Source organism: Schistocerca piceifrons, chromosome 1, assembly GCF_021461385.2.
Source record: "Schistocerca piceifrons isolate TAMUIC-IGC-003096 chromosome 1, iqSchPice1.1, whole genome shotgun sequence".
Lineage (NCBI taxonomy): Eukaryota > Metazoa > Arthropoda > Insecta > Orthoptera > Acrididae > Schistocerca > Schistocerca piceifrons.
In genome coordinates, this window is record NC_060138.1 from 512,837,166 (window position 1) to 512,859,168 (window position 22,003).

Sequence of the window (22,003 nt, forward strand, 5' to 3'; positions counted from 1 at the left end):
GGCCCTTAACTGGCCTCCTCCTAACCTACACACGGCCATCACAGCCACCGAGGCAGAACCAGCTCTCATAAGAATACACAACAGACGTCCGCCCTGCCCTCTAACTAGCTCTCGCTTGACGCTATTGATGTCACAAATGGCAGTGGTCTGGGGAATACAATCTATCTGGCATGTGGTTCAGAGCTGTCCTTGAAGTAATCGAATAGTTCGTGGTGTCAGCGTGGTGCCAAATGCTCCTCTAATTGCTGCTGCAGATGCAGTACGATGCGCCAGACCCATACGCCGTACTTGATTGTCTTCGTTCCTGGTAGTGCCTTGTCGACATTTGGAGTCCGGTCTCTTTGCGAATGTACATTCTCATGACAGTCGCAGTGGCTTCATTTTTGGCAAGTCTTTCTGCAATATTGCAAAAGGAACATTCATCTTCTGGTAGCTTTACTACCCGACCGTATTCATACTCAGTGAGGTGTTGATAACAGTACCTTTTCCGCCTTAAAGACGTTCTTGAGTAACGCCATCTCGCTACATCCACTCTCAAAGGTAACAAACGCCTACTGCCATCACAACCTATGCTTAAAGCAAACATGACTTGTAGCCTTATAGTCGCATACTAAAGCGAATATTATGCTACTAACACGAAAATGGAATAGACATCATGTTTCAGATGTAGAAACACGCCTAAATCTTTCGTTTATGTCGTCAGTGTATAAACATTCTGTCGAGAGCCTGGTAGAGACATGGGGTGCTGTATCTCGTGCACTTACTGCTCGCCCTACTTCCGCCAAGCGGTCGGCAGAATGTTTATATGACAGTCATCTCCAGATTTTTCCTCTACTGTTACACGAGACACCTAGACGTCTTAAATCAAGACACGGTGAGAACGCGGCATCATAATGATCTAACGAACGAGACCCGCCGCAGCACAATGAATGTGTATCAATGTAGTTGTTGTGTTTCTCGTAAGTCATACACGTTGACGTCAATCAGCTATGGAGTTCGAATTGATTATGATTATTTTAAGAACGTTTAAACTCATACAAAATTAGTGGAATGAATCTCATCAGTGAAAGATGAAATACAAAGAATGGTAGAGCAGTGTACAGTAAAACGTGGTCCAAACATCATTTCAGTAGGCCCAACATCACTTTACGACATAGAGCTCCTGGCGGTTGAGATCCAGTCATGCCCGGTGATCTCTGTAGGTAAACCACCTAACTTCGGCTTCATGGAGCCACTTGAACTGCCTAACTTACACTCACAGTCAGTTGATGACTTTAACTGCCACAGTACATCACGGGGCTAAAGGGAAACATATAAAACTAGAGAAGAAATGGAAGACTGGATTAACAAATGGGGCTGGTGTTAATCAGTGACCTGAAGATGTCACCATCCTTCAGCAGTGCCAGATGGCGTCGTGGATATAGCTCAGATAACACTTTTGTCAGTAAACATCTTGCACAGCAAGTAAGTAAGAATGTTTGCAAGTCAGTGAAGCAGATGCAACATCGACCTATTATTTCTTCCCATGAAGCACGTGTGAAACAAGATATTGTCTACTTCAAGAAGCACAATGGGAGAATTTCACACAGTAACTTGAGATGAAAGTCCTAAAACTCGATCCATATCCGGAGATGTATGACGATTATATCAAATAAGTTCAAGTTGGCTCACAAGTATATCCCAAGAGGATGAAGAACGAACCACATACCAGGACTTCAACATTTCGAGGCTCTCTTGGAGAGAATGATCCCTTCTCTGAGGAAAGAATCCAAACAGGTGAAGATCTCCCTTATCTTGAATTAGCTTCCCGAAGTAAAAAAGATGCGACCTAGTACCAAATCTACATATGAAAGAGAACAATCGAAAAGTATGGATATTCTAGAATACCCTCAAAGTAACCCAACAACTGATGTTCCTAATCTCTCGAAGATAACTGTTGCTAAAACTGTCCAGTCAGTCAGTTCTGAACTGTAAGCCTAAGGGAAGATCTATAAACTCCAATCACGCGAGACGTGTTGATGAGAAAGACTGCCCCGCTACTACTTTCAACCTAAACGTACTGAATACGGTATTCAAGTCTATGAGAACCATACAGCTGCAGGCTTAGACATATTACGGGCAGAACAAATTACATTGTTTGGACCTGCTACAGAACAGTGGATATTAAATCATATGAACACTGTATTTCAAAATTGCAAAGTCTCAAGATTTGTTGCAAAGACAAAGTAGCAGAACTTCTAAAGCCTGGGAAGAGACAACAGAACCAAAAACTTTCGTCCAGTTTCACTTCTTTGCCATTTGTGCAAGATACTGGAAAGGTTGATTCTAAATCGAATATCAGAATACATTGACAAAAGGCTCACGAGAGCAGTCAGGCTTCCATCAAGGAATGTCTTGTTGTGAAGAGATCCTTAATTTAGTCCAACACATTGAGAATGGTTAAGAAAGATGTCAAGCCACTGGTGTGGTTTTCGGTGAACTCACTGCAGCTTATGATATGGCCAACCAGAAAAATCTGCTCAGAATTGTGTATCCAGCCGCAAAGGATTGTCGTTTAAACACAGTTCATCCAATGTTTTCCGCAAAGTAGGAGATACTTCGCCATACTACAAAATAAAAAAAGTCGGTGGAGGATTCAGAAAAATAGTTTCCCTCAGGGAATCGTGCTATCCCCGCTGTTGTATAACTTTCACACGAACAACCAACCAACTAGAGGATTTATTTGTGCTTACGAAACAGCAATTGCTGCCCAAGGTAAAACCTTTGAGGAGGTGGAGAACCTGCAACAAGAGCTCTCAAAAAGCTGGCTAGGTACTATAATGTTAACCAGCTAAGGCCAAATCCTAGAAACACACAAATTTGTGTTTACCCCATATGAAACAGAAATGCTAAAATAAAACTGAACTTTACTTGGAGAGGAGAACAGCTATTCCACTGCGATACTCCCAAATACCTTGGAGTAAGGATGGACAGCTCCCTTCCGTTCTAAGTTCACTGCGAAGAAGTAAAGCTCGAAGTGTCTGCACACAACACCATCCGTCTCCTTACAGGAACCACCTGGGGCGCACAGCCAAAAGTTTTTTTTAACATCTGCCCTGGCGCTATGTTTCTCCGCAGTGGAGTATTCTGAACCATTCTCGCAAAAGTTTTGCACATGCCAAACACGTTGATACAGGTTTGAACGACTCTTGTCCCACTGTGACCGACTGTCTACGATCAACTGCTGTCAATAAAATGCACCAAATTATGGGTATAGCACCACTAAGTATCCGGAGGAAAGCAGCTGCAGAAGCGGAGAAGAAGAAACATAGAAAACGGATCCCAGACATCCCTTGTTTGGGTGGGTGAAATAAATAATCTCATATGCGTCACCCTAAATTAGTGTCCAATCGCATCATTTTTAATGTTTCATCTATATTTTTCTATAACAATTCACGAATAAAACAGCGATGACGATTAGCATTCTTGGTTTATGTTCTTTAACAGACAGTCGGGCATCAGTGTCACTGCATACAAATACAATAATTTATTGTTGTCATTAATTTTAGATTGTGAATGATCAGTTACGCAAAATCAAGCGTTCGTACCTTTATCGATAGTTTTAGTTTTTACGGAATCCGTTTCTTGTAGTCCTAGAATGGGACGTACGTATTCCACTATTGCGGCTAATTTATTCCACATGTCAAAACTGGACACAATCAGAAGTGGTTAAATCACTTTGGAATTACGTAGGTCTATGGCATTCAGGAAAAAAGTACGTACACACACAAAGTGCGCAGTAACCAACTTTCTTGTTTGCGTTGCTGCTTTTCGCTGCTTGCCTGCTTGATTATTTGGTGCTCATATACTAGTATGACACAATATTCCTATCTCCCCTACTGGATGCTGTTGTTGAATGTGCGTGATAACATTTCGTATGAGAACGACCCTCATTTTTAATTACTTATAAAACACTAGTGCACGCAACGGATAACAAGACACATACACAAAACCAACACACTCAGTAACGGGGGACGTAAGCGTTAGCATTTTTACAGTACTACATCCACATTCCTACTGTGTTATCAAAAAACGGGGGGAATGCTAGTTCATTTGACATTATTTAGTAAGGTAATAAGGAGCTTCTTACTGTTACGATTATGGATTTGAGCTTTGGGAGACGAGAAGTAATTGTCTGAAAATTCCAACTCGTTTTTTTCTTCTTTCTTTTAGGTGACTGAAATTTTATTACAAATTTAGATGTTATAATTGAACATAATTTGGAATCACTGTTCCGTACCAACAACGGTGCTGACAAGTATTAAAATGGCTAATTGGTCTCGTATTATCAGCCTATCAATGGTCACACTATGAGGAGATGAAGGGAATTCAGTATCGCACGCCAGTGCACAACCCTTCCATGAGTCGCCACGATGAAGCACACCGCGAAGCACTATGCAAAATACCGCTACTACATAAAGGCAAAAGCTCGTCCGCTTAGAGCTGGGAAGTTACCCACAGAGAAGTTTGAGCACATAATTTTCAAGTACGCTCGTGAGACGAGCCAAAGAGGGAAAAAACTGTATCTGCTGTGGTGTACTGCATTTCACGTGTTACCAGCTTCCAGGCGGAGCGTCTCCAGCACTGCGTCCGCTCCTAAGTACGTCCCGGCTACCAGACTAGCCGCGTCGCTACGGACCGGCCACCCCGGCAGTCGTTCGAACTGCCATGTTCCTATTGGCTGAAGGCCATCCTTCGCCCTCAGAACTGACCTTGCCTCAAGGAGTCCCTGTGTTTAGCTTCCCTAGTTTCTCTTTCGAGAAGCCTGTCGCATCTACTGACAATCCTTTTAAACAGCCCTTGACCTTTCGAAGCGGGGGACATTCACACCTCATGCCCTCATGCATACTGGAAAGGTACAGAGAGGACGACGAAGTGTGACACATTGAAAAGTAATCGGAATAAGAAGCTTGTTGCCTTCCACATGCCCATTAGCTGCATTATTCATAAAGCGCACTCACAATACCGCTTCAAAATGTGCTCCAAAACTTTCTTTTGCTTACCATAACGCTAACAGTCACTTCCTAGGTGTAGTGTATTGTTCAATGTTATGGTTGGTGGTTGGCTGATTTTTTTGGGGGCGAGGGAAATCAGGCAGTGAGGTTATCGGTTCCATGGTCTAAGATGGCAGTAATCAAGGGGGGAACAACACAAAGAGCACAGTTCAGTCAAGATAAAGGGATAACGTGCAAACAAAGAGGGAAGAGGGATGTCAGAGCAGCAAGAAAAGGAAAAAGTAGGAGGGGGGTGGATAGAAACAGGAAGAGCACCGCCACCGACTTGTCCCGACAACCATACCGTACCAGACTATTATGACCTTGCAATGCGGACAGCTCCAGGGGAAGAAGACCCAAGAAAAGGGGAAACAAAACAGGACAATGGACAAGACAAAATGTAGGGAAAAGGCGGGGAGAGCCGGTGTGGAGGCAAGGTCAAGATCTCCATAATGAAGGCCTACCCTAGTTAAATTCTAGAGGAAAATTCGACTGATACCTGAGTCGAGAAACCACTTTTTGGAAGAAAACTGAGGACGGATGTAACCATGTGATAATCGTCTGCTAACAACCGAGACAAGGACGGTGGGAGGACATGTTTAGGGTGAAGGGCCAAAACGTGGGGGAAATCCAGCAAAATATGGGTCACCACAAGGAGAGGCCTGTCGGTGACTCATTGCATAAAAACCCATGGGTCAGCCTAATATGGTCAATATAAAGAAAGCAGAGGATGGTAGATTCCAGTTGGGAGAGGTAGAAGGAAGAAGCCTTATGGTGAGTCTCCTTGATGGCGCTAAGTTTATTGGACAGTGGGGTAGCCTCCCAAGATCTGGCCCACGATTGAGTAAAAAGGGATTTGATACAAAGCCCCAAACCCACCCCAGAGGGGTCACAGACATGTCCAGGAATCCAAAGGAAATCAACCAAACAAGCAGCATCAGCAAGATCAACGAGAAGATCATGGATGGCAGAAACTAAGGAGTGGCGGCAAAAACTATGAGGCTACTCATTGAGTATGTACATAACAGAACTTGGGTGAGTGAGGACTGTTTAATGAAGCAGATGGTTCTATAGATTGTCATCAGTTCCGCAATAAACACCACCACACGCGGTGACGAGAGATGGTGTTCCTTGCTAACAGAAGACATGAAGGCATGTTGCACATAATCGGTGGATTTAGAGCCAAAGGTGTAGGGAACAACGGCATCCTGAAACTCCTGTAAGAGGCTTCAGAGCAATGGAACGCCACTGGACCAATGAAGGCTTTCAAACCTCATAAATCCATAGGAATCTGGGGCTGAGGAACTAACCAAGGGATTGGGGGGAGAGTGATCGGGAGAGAATGTGAGGAAGAGGACGAGGAGGGGAGATGGAAGTCAAGGCTGAGAGAAGCAAGATGGAGCCCAACCAGTAAACCCAGTCGAGGCAGTGGGTGTGTGACGGTGCAGAGCAATGAAAAGAATAGAATAGAAGGGAGGAGGAGCGAAAAAGCAGATAGTGATGCCATAGGAAACCAGAGATGAGACTACAGAATTGAACAGGGAGGAATCCCAGTGTCAACCAGAAGACCTTCACCAGGGCTACTGTGGGACGCACTGGTTGCTAAACAGAAACCACAATGGTGAACCAGGTCCAAGAGGAGCGGCGTGGAAGGGGCAACTGATCCACAAACTTGACAACCGTTGTCCAGATGAGACAGAACTACTGCCCATTGTAGGCGGAGAATGATCAAACAATCTGCACCCCAAGAGCTATGGGCAAGGAAGTGAATAACAGTGAGTTTACGAAAGCAGCCAATCTTCAGATGATGAATATGGGCAATCAAGTAATCTTCTTGTCAGCAAGCAGACCTAAGAAACGGAACTGGGGGACCACAGTCAGGCGGTGGGCTTTGAGGTAGAGCTGCAAATCAGGATGGGCCATATTATGTTGACAGAAATGCACCACCCTCGACTTAAGGGAGAGAATTGAAAACAGTGGAAGTGCACCGGATGGCATCCTGGAGCCACTCTTCTGCAGAGGCCACCGAGTGGGAGGCAACCCAAATGCATGAAACGTCCACGTACCAATGGTCCAGCAGAGGCCACAAGACTATCAATAGCTATGAGAAAAAGGAGAACTCTTAATGTGGAGCCCTATGGAATGCCGTTATCCTGGGTCTGCGTAGAGCTGAGAACAATAGCAACCCAGACTCCAAATGACTGGTGGGACAGGAAAGGTGAAATAAAAACTGGAAGGGGGCCCCAAATGCCCCACTCATGCAGCGTAAGGAGGATGTGATGGCGCCAAGCTTTGTCGTTTTCCTTATTAAGATTGAAGAGGACTGTGATAAGTTAGCAACACTGAGAACAGGCCTGTCAAATAGCGGTTTTCAGACAAAGCAGATGACTGATTAGAGACCCCCCCCTCCAAAAAGCTGCACTGGTAAGGAGATAAAAGGTCTCGAGAGGCAAAGACCCGACTGAGCTGACAAGCCGCCATTTGATCTACTAACTGACAGGAGACATCAGTCAGGCTCACTGTCTGGTAACTATCAAGGATCGCTGGATCCTTGCCAGGCTTAAGGACAGGAACCACAATACTTTCTCTTCATACTATATCTTCATTGAGAGGGGAAAATACCTTGGAGCCAAATACAGTTAAACACCTGTCATGGAAAATTGAGGTGTTGAAGCACTTAGTTATGTATGAAATCAAGCCAGGAGCTGAACTGTGGGAACAAGAGAGGGCCAGAAGAAGCTTCCATTCATTAAATGGTTCATTGAAGGATCCCACCTGACAAGGAATAAAATATAAGTGGGAAACTTCAGCCCACTGTTTCTTGAGAAGGAAGGCAGCTTGATAGGAGGCTGATGCTGAGCCATCACAAAATGGGTCATGAGGTGTTCCATGAGCACTGATGGATCTGTACAAAGGCCACCTGGAAGGGCAAGGCCTGAAATGGAAGACTGGCACTGACAACCTTGTAGGGTGTGGAGAGTGGCCCACACTCATGATGAAGAGACAGAAGAGTCTAGAAAGGAGACAAAGCGTTCCCAATACACCCATTTTCTGTGTTTGAGTAAGTAATGGGCTTTGGCATGACGATTTAAAAGTAATAAGACCAGCAGAGGATGAGTGTCGCTTAAGATGTTGCAAGGTGCGACTACGATCATGGATAGCGGTAGCTATGGCCATGATCCACCATGGAACTGGCCGACGGTGAACGAAGCCTGTCAAGTCAGGAATGGCAACGCCAGCAGTCTGTATTATCTTACTGGACAGATCACGGGCGCCGGCCGGAGTGGCCGAGCGGTTCTAGGCGCTACAGTCTGCAACCGCGCGACCACTACGGTCGCAGGTTCGAATCCTGCCTCGGGCATGGATGTGTGTGATGTCCTTAGGTTGGTTAGGTTTAAGTAGTTCTAAGTTATATGGCCCTGATGACCTCAGAAGTTAAGACCCATAGTGCTCAGAGCCATTTGAACCATTTGAGATCATAGGCGACTTCATCAATAGAACTCAGTAAAGGTTGCGGAGAAACTGCCTGGGAGGTATACAGAGGCCAGTCAGCACGATGGAAACACCAGTGGGGTAACCTGGTCATTAGGAGGCGGGAAGGGTACGAGAGAATCAACGGGAAGTGATCTTTGTCACAGAGGTCATCGTGTTGTAAGGAAGGAAGAAGAGAAGGAGATGAGAGTGAAAGATCAATGGCAGAGAAAGTGCCATATGAAATACTACAACGAGTAGGGGAACCATTATTTCAAAGACACAGGTCAGGGTCCCCAAGAAAATGATCAGAGAGGAGCCCATGACTGGATGAAAAAGCACTGTCTCACAAAGGGTGATGGGCATTCAAATCCCCAAGGAAGAGGAAGAGAAAGGGGAACTGCTGAAGAAGCCAGTTAAAGCAGCAGAATTGTGTGAGCTGTCAGGAAGGAGACAAAGATTGCAAACTGTGATTGCAGAGTCCAAGTGGACCTGGACAGCAACTGCTTCCAGTGTGGTATGAAATGGGATCCACGTAATAACAATATCCATATGGACCAAAGTGTGGACACCACTGGAAGCCCTCAAAGGGCCAACCCGTTTCCGACAGAAAGTATAGAACCCACAAAGGGTGTGTGACTGAGCATTAAAACAGTGAGATTCCTGGAGCTGCTGTGTAGAGGGCAATAAGGTATTGCACTCTGGGAGGTGACGGCAGTATCCATTATAGTTCTACTGAATGAGGATAGAAACGGCAACCCAGATGGGAAGCAAAAGGACTGGAGCCAGTCATGACATTGAGGCACCATTTGCCACCAATGAGGATGGTGTGACACCCATAAATAAGAGGTCAGACCAAGGTTATGGGGGGGGGGGGGGGGGGGCGAGGGGTGAGATGGTACCTCTTGGGTCATTGGAATTGGGGGGGGGGGAGGGCTTGTCCTGGGACTTGCGTTTCTTCATCTTCTCTTTCATAAGATGAGGAGGGAGGGCACAGACAGAGAGCAAGCTTCTGCGAGATCGGGAACTGAAAGAGAGCAGGCGAACTCTAGGCACAAAGACGTGTGTGTCAATCTATAAAATGTATTTTAACCATCAGCTGTTTATTTGTCCTATTAGTCATCTACCGGTTCCAGTCATTAGGCACTATCCAGGATGTAGGGTACAACAGTTTAGTTTAAATCATTCCAAATTCCTATGAAGCTGAACAATATCGAAATTATCAAGTTAAGTCTGTTGTACCCTACATCCTGGACGATGGTTAATAACTGAAACCGGTATATAACAGGACAAATAAACAGCTGTTGGTTAAAATGCATTTTATAAAAAAAACTTTATGGCTGTTGAGCTTATCTTATGGAAAAATGTGTGTCCCTTGGCTGAAGTGTGGCACCTGGCCTCTGACCTGAAAGAGGCATCCTCTGAGGGAGCCCTATCATTGGCGGGGGAGTGGCACCCAGAGGTAAGGATGTGGGAATTACCAGGAAAATGGAGAAGAGAGGGGGGCTGGACTGAGGTAAAGAAGATGGAGGATAGGGAAAGGAAGTAACAGAGGCAAAAGCAGAAGTCATCAAACAGGACAAAGTCGGTCAAATTTCTGACGAGCTCCAGCCATACTCCTGTAACTCCTGTATCTTGTTTCCTTTTTTATTAGCTGGTGCCATTGTCTGAATGACTTTTCTGCGCACCCCAAATAAAATGAACACCCCTTCGTTTCAGATTGACCTGCAGTTCCTGATCAGTTTAAAGGAAGATATTCCTATGAAAGATAACTGTATCATATTCAAAGACTGGTGGGGTATGATGGACACGGGATATCACCAAGACGACCACAAGCACGAAAGCTACAAACTGGGTGGCAAGTTTTGGTCAAAAGGGAAACCACCTTATTGAGAGACTCCGCTTCGATATGCCGAAAATGAGGTCTCTTTCTTACCGATAGCAAACAAGTAGTGAACTGCGTGTCCTCAAATCCATTTCAAGGAGCTCGTCGTCATTTGTGGGAAGTATCCCGAGTCCGGTAAGGTGGATCCCGTGAAGGCATAACCGGTATACTTGCTTCTAATTCACCGTAAGGTACCATGTAGACTGGACGTCAGAGGCAAGATAAGGAGCGCATTAAGTTCACCAGACGGCACTCCAGTCGACGTGGGGATGCTTTCCATCAACCACATTCGGTGTCCTCTGTTGATGAAGAAAATTGTAGTTCGCATAGACATGAGGCGCGTTGGCAGTGTCGCAGTACGGACATAGAACAGTTCGAGGAAAAAATGGCGGAAGGAAAAGAAGGGTGGTAGGATGTCTGAAAGCTAGATACGGGCCGAGAGAGAGCGTGGTGCTATGGCTTCCAGCAACAGGTTGGCGAGGAACGTGGGACAACGGCGCCACAGCACCTTGAGAGCTGACAATAAGGGCTATCGCTTTGTCAGGGACATGATACAAGCCTAAACCGCCCCTGCACCGCGGGAGAGTGAGGATCTCGTACTGATTCTTGAACAGCAACCGCTTCGAACACGTGGACGTGGTCCCTGACCGAGTAAAATTTCGAACATATTGCACGCTGCAATGCAGCATCCCTCTTCAAATCTTGATTTCCATGGGAGTTGGGATGTTATTTGTGCATCCGCACTGAAACAAATGTTGAGGAGGCGTGCCCCTCTTCTTTCATAAACGTAGATATCTGAGTGGCATCTGTTGTGCGGACATGTCCGACAGAACAGACACCAGTCAGATATATACGTTTCTCTTTTACAACGTCGGAGCACTGCCTACTCTCTTGTAGGTTGCTTCATTCCTAACGGCACTCAGCTGGTTACTTTTATCTGCGCTCTCCTTTCGCTGTGGCCAACAGATCTTTTTCGTTTGGATAACGTTGCTTTTCCAGACTAAGTACTGCCATTTCGCTGTAAGGGAACACCGACGGTGTTGTAATATTTCCTCTGAGCAGGTGAGTGATGACGGCTACTTCGTGCACTTCTACTCGCCGGCGGACCTCCCGCCGCTGCCCAAGTACGTCGTGTTCGTGCTGGACGTGAGTGGGTCGATGGGCGGCCGCAAGATAGACCAGCTGAGGCAGGCCATGGTCTCCATCCTGGACGAGCTGCGCCCGCGAGACAACTTCACGCTCATCACGTTCTCCTCTGAATCGCAGGTAAGGATGAACATACGTTTACGTGTGGCCAAAAGCATCGGAGACCTCATATATCGCGGGAATTATATGTTTGTCCCTTAATACTGATTTATTTTCTCATAAGGATGGTGCCTTATGCATATAGGCAGTGACAAAAGTTTTTACGATGTTAATAAGATAATTATGGGTAAAGTACGCTGAATGTATTCGATAAACTGAATAATTCTGCTTTATCAAAAATAGAAAAGAAACGTAACGAAACGTATCTCTGAAAAACCTTTGACAGGACAAGATTTTAAACATGGCTGCAACAGGACAGCTAGTGGCGACTGCTGAAACACGGTGTTAATATGTCACTGCGTTAAACTGTGCTGATAAAAGAGGAATCAAAGCTTAGACTCTGTAAAATAACTTACATAGAATGGTTGAGTATCGTATTCAATGCTAACATAAACGTAACCTGTTATTATTCTCTACTTAAATCTAGGGCCTCCGTCTTCACTGAAGTTATCTTACGATTATTACTTAAAATTGTACATAAAAATTTATAAATTTTATGATTAATAACGTAATGATGTTTAACGTAGGAATTTATTCAAAAAGAAACTCTATAATTTAAACTATTACCTAAAAAGAAAGCATTCTATCTTCTATGCTATTCATATAATATCATAATCCTACCCCATTGTCTATTGCTACTTTTTGGAGAAACTTTTTTGTTAGGAATTTATTTACAGATTTTCCACGTTTTGTAAATAACTTTAGAAATTTTCATATGTTAGGAAAGGAAATTTCTGGCAGTTCCACGTGTACACGTTTTCTGTCCAATTCATAGTCCATTTGTTGTTGTTCGAGACCTTTTTGAATTAAAATTAAGATAGACAGATTTTTCCTCCAACACCAATCTGTAGCTCTTTTATTATGACAAAGTAAATTTATATTCTTACTTTGTGCTGTTTTAGTGCGATACTATTAACCAAACAAGCAAAAATTAATTGTAATATGGTACTCATTTTTCCTCAGTTTTGATAAATCACTGACTTCAGTAGAATATAAATTTTCATTCGTGTCTAACTAAAACCTGTCGTCGTAGCAGAGGTATCCAACACATAGTTTCGAGGTGTCCAGTTCGAGTACTGGTGATGGTAGAAATTTTTACGACCAGTACTTCTAAGACAAGGGGAGGAGGAATTGTTTTTAAAGTGATCACCAGCTTTTGTGTCAGTACATTAAATTCTAAACTTTCAGCAGTGCCTCATGGAGTGACGACAAGTGACACTGTAGATGCTGATCCATTAGTCGGACGGTGGCATTAGGCACGGCTGTCGCCTTGGTGCTATTCGAGGGGAGTAGACTGTGTGCGGGCACCAGGTCTCACTGCTCCATAGCGACACAAACCCAACAGCAAACTGTACACGCACTCATCGAAGTCATCCACACGACAAACATACACACTTGAGATGCCGTAACAGATCGGTGGAAGCAATGGAAAACCATATGCAAAGACTTAAAAATGTGAGACTGACGTATCTGGTCGACGCTAATTTTCTGAGTGATTGACTGACTTCGAAGAACCAAATAATTTACATCTTACAATGGTTTCTCGCAATGAATTTATTACATGAAATATTCAGTTTTTCATGCGTAAAACTTGAGAAAACTCGAGCTTTCAATCCCTTCATCTATCGCCATTGTCATTACGATGGAATAAGTAAAAATCTCGAGTTCGTACTTAAATTAGACACTGAAGGACAATTGCAAGTATTTCCTTGTTTTCATTCTGATCTCCTGTGAAGATTTTACGATACTGTGGTTTATGAGCTCTCCGATTAGTGAAGACTGCTTTCCCTTTTTAGGCGGTTAACTTTTTAATGTAACATAGCGACTAGTTGATAACAACAGGCCGACCACTATGCGAAGACCGTCAATGTGCTCGTAACTGCAAATCTTCCAATTAGGATAACGATTTTGTTATCAAACTTCAAAATTCTTTTGTACAATTTTATGCCATAATCGTTAGACAGCACCGCTGAAAACGGACGCCTTGTGTTTTAAGTACGGAATAATCATAGTTTACGTTCATATCAATACTTAAAACATTACTTCAACAAACATTCTACATAAGGTATTTTACAGAGTGCAAGCTTTGACACTTATTTTCTCAGTATTATTCAATGCAGTGGCACATTAACTGTATGCTCCATGAGATGTTACTAGCTGTTCCGTCTACGTGCTTTTTATTTTATTTCACTTTATTTTATTTTTTAGTAAGCCAGAGTTGGGCGATTGTGAGCGGTTGACAATCACACACATCCAGTACTGGCAGTTGGCGATAAAAATAACTTCTGAATACTGCTGCCCTCTTCTGATTCCTGAAGGTAACAAACAGAAACAAGAATACAGGCGCCATCTGAATAGTGGAATGCGTGAGACAAATGAAAAATGCCACTTTCCTCTTACTTTCGGCAGACAGAAAAGAAGAAAGTAGGCTTACAATTATTACTGATTTACTTTTATCTGAGTTTATTCTCAGAGCTTGAAATTCATTGTATAATTGCTTGGATTTGCTCTCTAAATATAACAGCAAAGCATACAGATTCTAATCGCGTTTGTATCTAATGGCAAACTGTAGTAATGGTGCGCTGAATGAGAATAGGTGCGCGCCACCGTGGAAAAGAATCTGATAACGAAGAAAAAAGTAATGAATGACAAGAAACAACAGCCTGAAAAGAAGAAAAGAAAAACATAAGTAAGAAGAAAACACCAGAATCATTGAAGATAATAACGATAAACTGTTTAATGATGCATTGAAGTCTCGCTACGCGTTGTAAAGAACCTATTGCTGCGTGCTGCATCTGTGGAGAAGTAGGTAACGTCAAAAAGTTGTAGTACAGCTGTATTGGATTCTCTGATTGCAATCAGGCTGCCCATACTGGAGAAGTTACTCGGAGACTATATTTGTAATGACTGCTTACCCAAAAAATGAACATTCTAAAAATTTTTGAAGTGTGGGAATGACTGTCACTACATATAGTATGTAACTTTCTAAATATATTTCAATATTCTTATTTCCTCACATAAACAGGCAGAAAATTTAATGGCGATTATTTTCACGCACATATATATATAACTTAAGCTTCCTTGCTCATGTGCACAATACCCAGGCACTAAGTGTAATTACCGCATAAAATGGGGAATCGTTCGTAACTGCATCTTCATAGTATTTGCGGTTAAACTTTATTGCACTGTTTTTAGTATAATGACAGTATGGAAACTACAGAGTCACACATTAGGGCACTTATTATGAAGGTGGCAAAATTGGTGTGCTGGCGACAGCTTGCGCCAGCACATTTCCCACAGTCCATGTTTCACTACCATGCATAGTACTGCGCTCCAAACGTATATTCTCAGAAATTTCCTCCTCGTGGCCTTTGTGTGATTCTTCTGCTGATCATCCTACGATGCTAATTGCCATTTCTGGCTGTTGCTGTTCTCCAACCAATGGTGCAGGATGACACAGAATTTTGCAGGCAGGCTATTACTTGTTCGCGGGTGGCAGGCGCAGCTGGAAGGGCTTACAACATGTTTGGTGCACAGTACGGCCATCCTCCCTCCAATGGCCTGACATGGGCGACCGGAATCTTGACCACGAGTACGCTGTCCTCGCATTCCCACGTAGTCGATCATCGATTTACTGTCACATCAGACCGCTACACAAATCTTGATAATTTGCCATTCTACCAGTTGACGAATCGGAGAGCTACAAGAGGTCCTTTTCAAAGTCTGTCATGGTGCCATAACGTTGTCTTTCACGAGCAGGCGGCATCTGCATGTCCTTCACAGTTATTAGTCAATATCTGACACTCTTCACGCCTCTTATATGGTCTCTCAGGCTCGGTAACACCACTAATCACGAACAAAAATATTGCACTCGGCGGCTGTTCTGCCTCTCACAGTCAATTGCAATTCTAATCAGTTATTTATTTGCAAATGGTTTGTACGAAGCAATATTGATATCCGACCATGTCTTCTGGATATTTCACTTTTTTTTTAGGAAGTGTAAAAATATACATCTTGCTCACAGTTGCACAAAGAATACAGTCAATTAATTTGTGATTTTTGGTAGCTCCATCTCTCCGGTTCGACACCTTTGTTCTATATGTTCACGGCAATCGTCTGAAAATGTGTGAGTCGGGTTTACACAAGGGAATACATTCGCTCGCTTTGCCAACAGGTGTGGCGGCCACATGCCGACGTGGCGGTCCCCTCCTCCTCGTCTGACCAGCACGTGTCCGGCGCAGGCAACGACACGGCCGCTGTGGTCGCCGCGACCCCTGAAAACGTCGTGCTCGCTAAGGACTACGTCACATCTCTGAAGGCTGGGGGAGGTGAGCTGTGCACTCTGAGAATACTTCGAGTTCCTTGTCAGATTCTGACATTAACTTCAGCGCAGTGTTTGTACAGTCTCGTAAAATCATTCGGAGGTTTGTAGTGACCACCTAGTATATATCGTACTGAATAGGGACTGATACTGCTCAAATGTTACAAGAACCAGCATGTCGCACATTGTCGCACAGATGACAAAATGGTAGATATCGAAATAGACGACAGAGGGATAGAGAATCAATTAAAATCGCTCAAAAGAGGAAACGCCGCTGGACCTGATGGGATACCAGTTCGATTTTACACAGAGTACGCGAAGGAACTTGCCCCCCTTCTTGCAGCGGTGTACCGTAGGTCTCTAGAAGAGCGTAGCGTTCCAAAGGATTGGAAAAGGGCACAGGTCATCACCGTTTTCAAGAAGGAACGTCGGACAGATGTGCAGAACTATAGACCTATAACTCTAACGTCGATCAGTTGTAGAATTTTGGAACACGTATTATGTTCGAGTATAATGACTTTTCTGGAGACTATAAATCTACTCTGTAGGAATCAGCATGGGTTTCGAAAAAGACGGTCGTGTGAAACCCAGCTCGCCTTATTCGTCCACGAGACTCAGAGGGCCATAGACACGGGTTCACAGGTAGATGCCGTGTTTCTTGACTTCCGCAAGGCGTTCGATACAGTTCCCCACAGTCGTTTAATGAGCAAAGTAAGAGCATATGGACTATCAGACCAATTGTGTAATTGGATTGAAGAGTTCCTACATAACAGAACGTAGCATGTCATTCTCAATGGAGGGAAGTCTTCCTAAGTAAGAGTGATTTCAGGTGTGCCGCAGGTGAGTATCGTAGGACCGTTGCTATTCACAATATACAGAAATGATCTTGTGGATGACATCGGAAGTTCACTGAGGCTTTTTGCGGATGATGCTGTGCTATATCGAGAGGTTGTAACACTGGAAAATTGTACTGAAATGCAGGAGGATCTGCAGCGAATTGACGCATGGTGCAGGGAACGGCAATTGAATCTCAATGTAGAAAAGTGTAATGTCCTGCGAATACATAGAAAGAATGATCCCTTATCATTTAGCTACAATATAGCAGGTCAGCAACTGGAAGCAGTTAATTCCATAAATTATCTGGGAGTATGCATTAGGAGTGATTTAAAATGGAATGATCATATGAAGTTGACCGTCGGTAAAGCTGATGCCAGGCTGAGATTCATTGGAAGAATCCTAAGCAAATGCAATCCGAAAACAAAGGAGCTAGGTTACAATACGCTTGTTCGCCCACTGCTTGAATACTGCTCAGCAGTGTGGGATCCGTACCAGATGGGGTTGATAGAAGAGATAGAGAAGATCCAAAGGAGAGCAGCGCGCTTCGTTACAGGATCATTTAGTAATCGCGAAAGCGTTACGGAGATGATAGATAAACTCCAGTGGAAGACTCTGCAGGAGAGACGCTCAGTAGCTCGGTACGGGCTTTTGTTGAAGTTTTGAGAACATACCTTCACTGAGGAGTCAAGCAGTATATTGCTCCCTCCTACGTATATCTCGCGAAGAGACCATGAGGATAAAATCAGAGAGATTAGAGCCCACACAGAGGCATACCGACAGTCCTTCTTTCCACGAACAATACGAGACTGGAATAGAAGGGAGAACCGATAGAGGTGCTCAAGGTACCGTCCACCACACACCGTCAGGTGGCTTGCGGAGTATGGATGTAGATGTAGATGTAGAATTACGTTGTTCTGCGTCTGATTGGTAAGAGAGCGACAGTAATTCACCGTGAGTTACTGTCGCTCTCTTATCCAAGAGCAGAGGAAGAGCTTAACTCAACGAGTTATGCTTTTTCTTGTAACACTGGTGCAGTGTCAGTCCCCATTCAATATATACTCACTCGGTGGTCACTACCTGCCTTCGGAGGCTGCTTCGGGATTGTATAAACGCTAGTTAATTACTAACTAGATATGGACTGTCACTGAAAGAAAAGATGCTGAATGTTGACATGTTGCAGCATCTCCACTACTGACTTGTTACCTACTGGAAAGCATTATTTCGTCGATGCTCCTTCTTCTCTGTGATTATTAGACTGTTCTGAAAAATGTTAGCCCCCAGTCCTGTCCCTTCTCTCTCATCCTGTGTTTTCCGGTTGCTATATGACCCCAGTTTAATTAAGGCAATCAGACTATATATATATATATATATATATATATATATATATATATATATATATGTATATATATATATATATATATATATATATATATATATATATATATATGAGAATGTGGGTTTCGCGGGAGGCGTGGCAGAGATAAATCCCTGCAGTCTCCCTGCCCTCTATGTCTTCGGTGGCTCAGATGGATGCCGGCACGGTAGCTCAGCGTGTTCGGTCAGAGGGCTAGCTGCCCTCTGTAATAAAACACTGAGTTAGTCGATCAACAGCGAACTTAAATGGGTGTCTTACGACGTCCGCCCCGAGCAGATGCAACGAACAAAAGAAAAAAAAGGATAGATCGTCTGCCATGTAAGCAGGAGATCCCGGGTTCGAGTCCCGGTCGGGGCACACGTTTTCATCCGTCCCCGTTGACGTACGTCAACGCCTGTAAGCAGCTAAGCGTGTTCATTTCATTGTAATTTCAATCATTCTTTATTTATTTATTTTGGTGGTAGAGTTCACATACAGGTAAAAACACGAAAGTTAACAAAAAAGATTTGTGGTTATATCTTATGGGACCAAACTGCTTAGGTCATCGGTCCCTAAGCTTACACACTACTTAATCTAACTTAAACTAACTTACGGTATGGACAACACAAACACTCATGCCTGAGGGAGGACTCGAACCTCCGTCGGCAGTGGCCACGCGGTTATTTCTCAATTTAAATAATCATGAGCAATATTAATTCAGATGATCAGCTGTAGTGGAATCTCCGTGTTATATAATTTAGACCAAGTCAAGCAAGTAATAAAGTGACTATTTATTTGACAAGCATGTAGTCTAAAGCCCAACAGTGAAGTTATTACTCACACTCTTCACCATTATTTCGATAAAACCTTCACTATGGGCAAGTATTTTTAATTATTACCAAATGATGTTTATAGAAAGTAGTTTACTGTTCATCTTGATTTAAAGAGTACAATTAAACCCGAGAGATTTAGTATACATAACATAAGCTAACATTTCTTATTAATGACGCGCTTATGTTATTCGTAATTATTTCACTTACTCTGAATCACCTTGTTACCTCGGTATAATTTCCTACCACAATCTCTTCACCAGCGGTACGTTTCCCCACCTTACTCATCGTTTGAATTACTCTCACATGTCATATTAATTACTGCTCAGTGCTATCATACAACTCCGTGCTCGACTCTAACACCTAATCCAAGACTCCAGAAATCTATCTTCAGATAACTCAAACTGACTGACTGAAAAGTAAATGCAGGCATCTTTGAAGGGAAAAATCGTTTAAAGAGTACTGTCCTACAGTATCCGACTTTGTACCATAGAAGTTGGCAGTCTCGGTTATTCTTTCTTTGACAGGCGGTTACTTTCCTTTATTTTATTCATCAGTCTTCTGAATGCTTTCATGCCCCCCCCCCCCCCCCAAATTCCCCTACCGTGTCATCCTCTTCATCTCAGAACAGCGATTACAAGCCACGACCTCAATTATACGCTGGATGTATCCTAACCTCTGCATACAGTTTTTAACCTCTACAGCTCCCTTTAGTAGGATGGAAGTCGTACCATCCTGTCCCTTCTTCTTATCTGCGGTTACCGTACATTGCTTTGCTCGCCGAGTCTGCGAAGAACCTCTTCATTCCTTACCTTGTAAGTCCAGTTAATTTTCTGCATTCTTTGTCGCTGCACATCTCAGATGCTTCTCTTCTATTCCAGTTTTCCCGTAGTACATGTTTCACTACCATACAATGCTGTGATCCAGAAAAAAATTCTCAGAAATTTGTCTTCCAATTCAGGCCGATGGTTGATTCTAGTAGACTTCTGTTGGCCAGGAATGCTCTTTTTCTGTGGCTAGTCCTCCTGGCTCCGTCCATCGGTCGTATTACTCATCTCTCCATATAGCTCACCCTATTTTTCTCAGAATTTCGAACACCTTGAAACATTTGATATTGCCGAACGTTTTTTACAGGTCGACAAATCCTGTGAACGTGTCTTGATTTTACTTTAGTCTTACTTCCATTGTCAACTGCAACGCCAGAGTTGCCGCTCTGGCGCCGATTCCGTTTCTAAAGCCAAAATGATAGTCATACAACACATTAGCATTTTTCTTTTACATTCTTCTGCGTATTATTCTTGTCAGCAACTGGGATGCATGAGCTGTTATCATGACTGTGCAATAAATCTCTCACTTGTTGCTTCTTGCAGTCTTCGGAATCGTGTGGATGATGCTTTTCCGAAAGCCAGATGGTATATCGCCAGGCTTATACATTCTATACACCAACAGGAGTAATCCTTTTGTTGCCACTTTCCTCAATGATTTTAGAAATTCTGATGGAATATTATCTATCCCCTGTGTCTTATTCAATCTAAGTGTTCCAAAGCTCATTTAAATTCTGATTCTAATACTGGATCCCCTAACTCTTCCACATCGACTCCTGTTTCTTCTTCTGTCAAGGCATCAGACATGTCTTCGCCCTCATGGATGTCTCCAGAGTAATCTTTCCACCTATACGCACTCTCCTCTGCATTTAATAGCGGAATTCTCATTGCACCCTTGGTATTAATGTCACCGAAGGATGTTTTGCGTTTTCTATATGCTGAGTTAGTCCTTCCGACAGTTACCTCTTTTTCGAATTCTTCACATTTTCCATGCAACCATTTCGCCCTAGTTTTCCTGCATTGCCAATTTATTCCATTCCTGTGACTTGTATTTTTGTATTCCTTAATTTCCCTGAAAATTGTTTACATTTCTTCTTTCGTCGATCAGCTGTAGTGTTTCTTGTATTACTCATGGTTTCTTCGCAGTTATCTTCTTTGTATCTACGTTTTTCTTTCCAACGTCCGTGATTGCCCCTTTTGGAGATGTCCATTCGTCTTCGGCTGAACTGCTCACTGAACTATTCCTTACTGCAGTATCTGAAGCCTTGGAGAACTTCAAGAATAACTCTTAATTTCTTAATTCGTCTGTATTCCACTTCTTTGCGTATTGATTCTTTCTGACTAATATCTTAAACTTCAGCCTACTCTTCATCACTACTAAACTGTGATTCGAATCTCTATCTGGTTTCGAAATCTGTCTGACCATGATGTCATCTAACTGAAATCTTCCCATATCTCCCGGCCTTTCCCAAATATACCTCCTTCTCTTCTGATTCTATACTCAGTTTCTATTTGAAATAGGAGGAGTGTCTTACATTTATGTGAGTACGTGGGTTGGGTGTTGTTGCAAATATTGCAGGTAGTTGGATTCTCGGTGAGTTTTGCATAACTGTCTCTTTGGTGTTTCGAATTTGAGGTATCCAGTACAATGATGCTGTAACATCCTGCACCTCTCGTTTTTTTGGCACTTATCCCTCGTGTGATGTCCACTGTTTTCATGATTTGGCACATTTTAATTTTAACTCTGTGGCCTGATGGACTTTCTGTCGTCAGGTAACCAAAGGGAAGGAAGTAGTGTGCGCAATTTCTCTATGAGTAGTGGCAATTTTGTTCTGTGTGTTATTAAATGTTAACTGTTTGTATGTATCATATTTCCTGAGCAAAGACCGGGAACCATTCCAGGATTTATCTAAACGAGGTGAGATACCGTCTAAGGACCATTGGCTGTTGTACCAGACCAAGGATCACAATCCTCTCGTGTGTGTGTTTCGGAGTCTGCCGCACTGCTAAATAGGCTACACGTTTTAAAGTAATTTGACTTTTATTTTGACCTCCTTTGCTCCTCGTCTAGCTCTTCATTTCGTTCAGCAAAATTTCTTCTTTTCGTATCTTTCACTAGTGTGTCGTCCTGCTTTGCTTTCTT

General features: G+C 43.3%; 1 protein-coding gene across 2 annotated transcripts in view; it reads left to right on the forward strand.

Moving 5' to 3' along the window:
• Positions 1 to 22,003, forward strand: part of LOC124797501 (inter-alpha-trypsin inhibitor heavy chain H4-like) — a 134,588-nt gene that overhangs the window by 29,064 nt on the left and 83,521 nt on the right. For both annotated transcript variants that reach the window (XM_047260791.1, XM_047260792.1), the window contains exons 7-8: positions 11,452 to 11,655; positions 15,869 to 16,022. In XM_047260791.1, the coding sequence (XP_047116747.1) occupies positions 11,452 to 11,655; positions 15,869 to 16,022 (358 nt within the window). The remainder of the gene's footprint in view (positions 1 to 11,451; positions 11,656 to 15,868; positions 16,023 to 22,003) is intronic.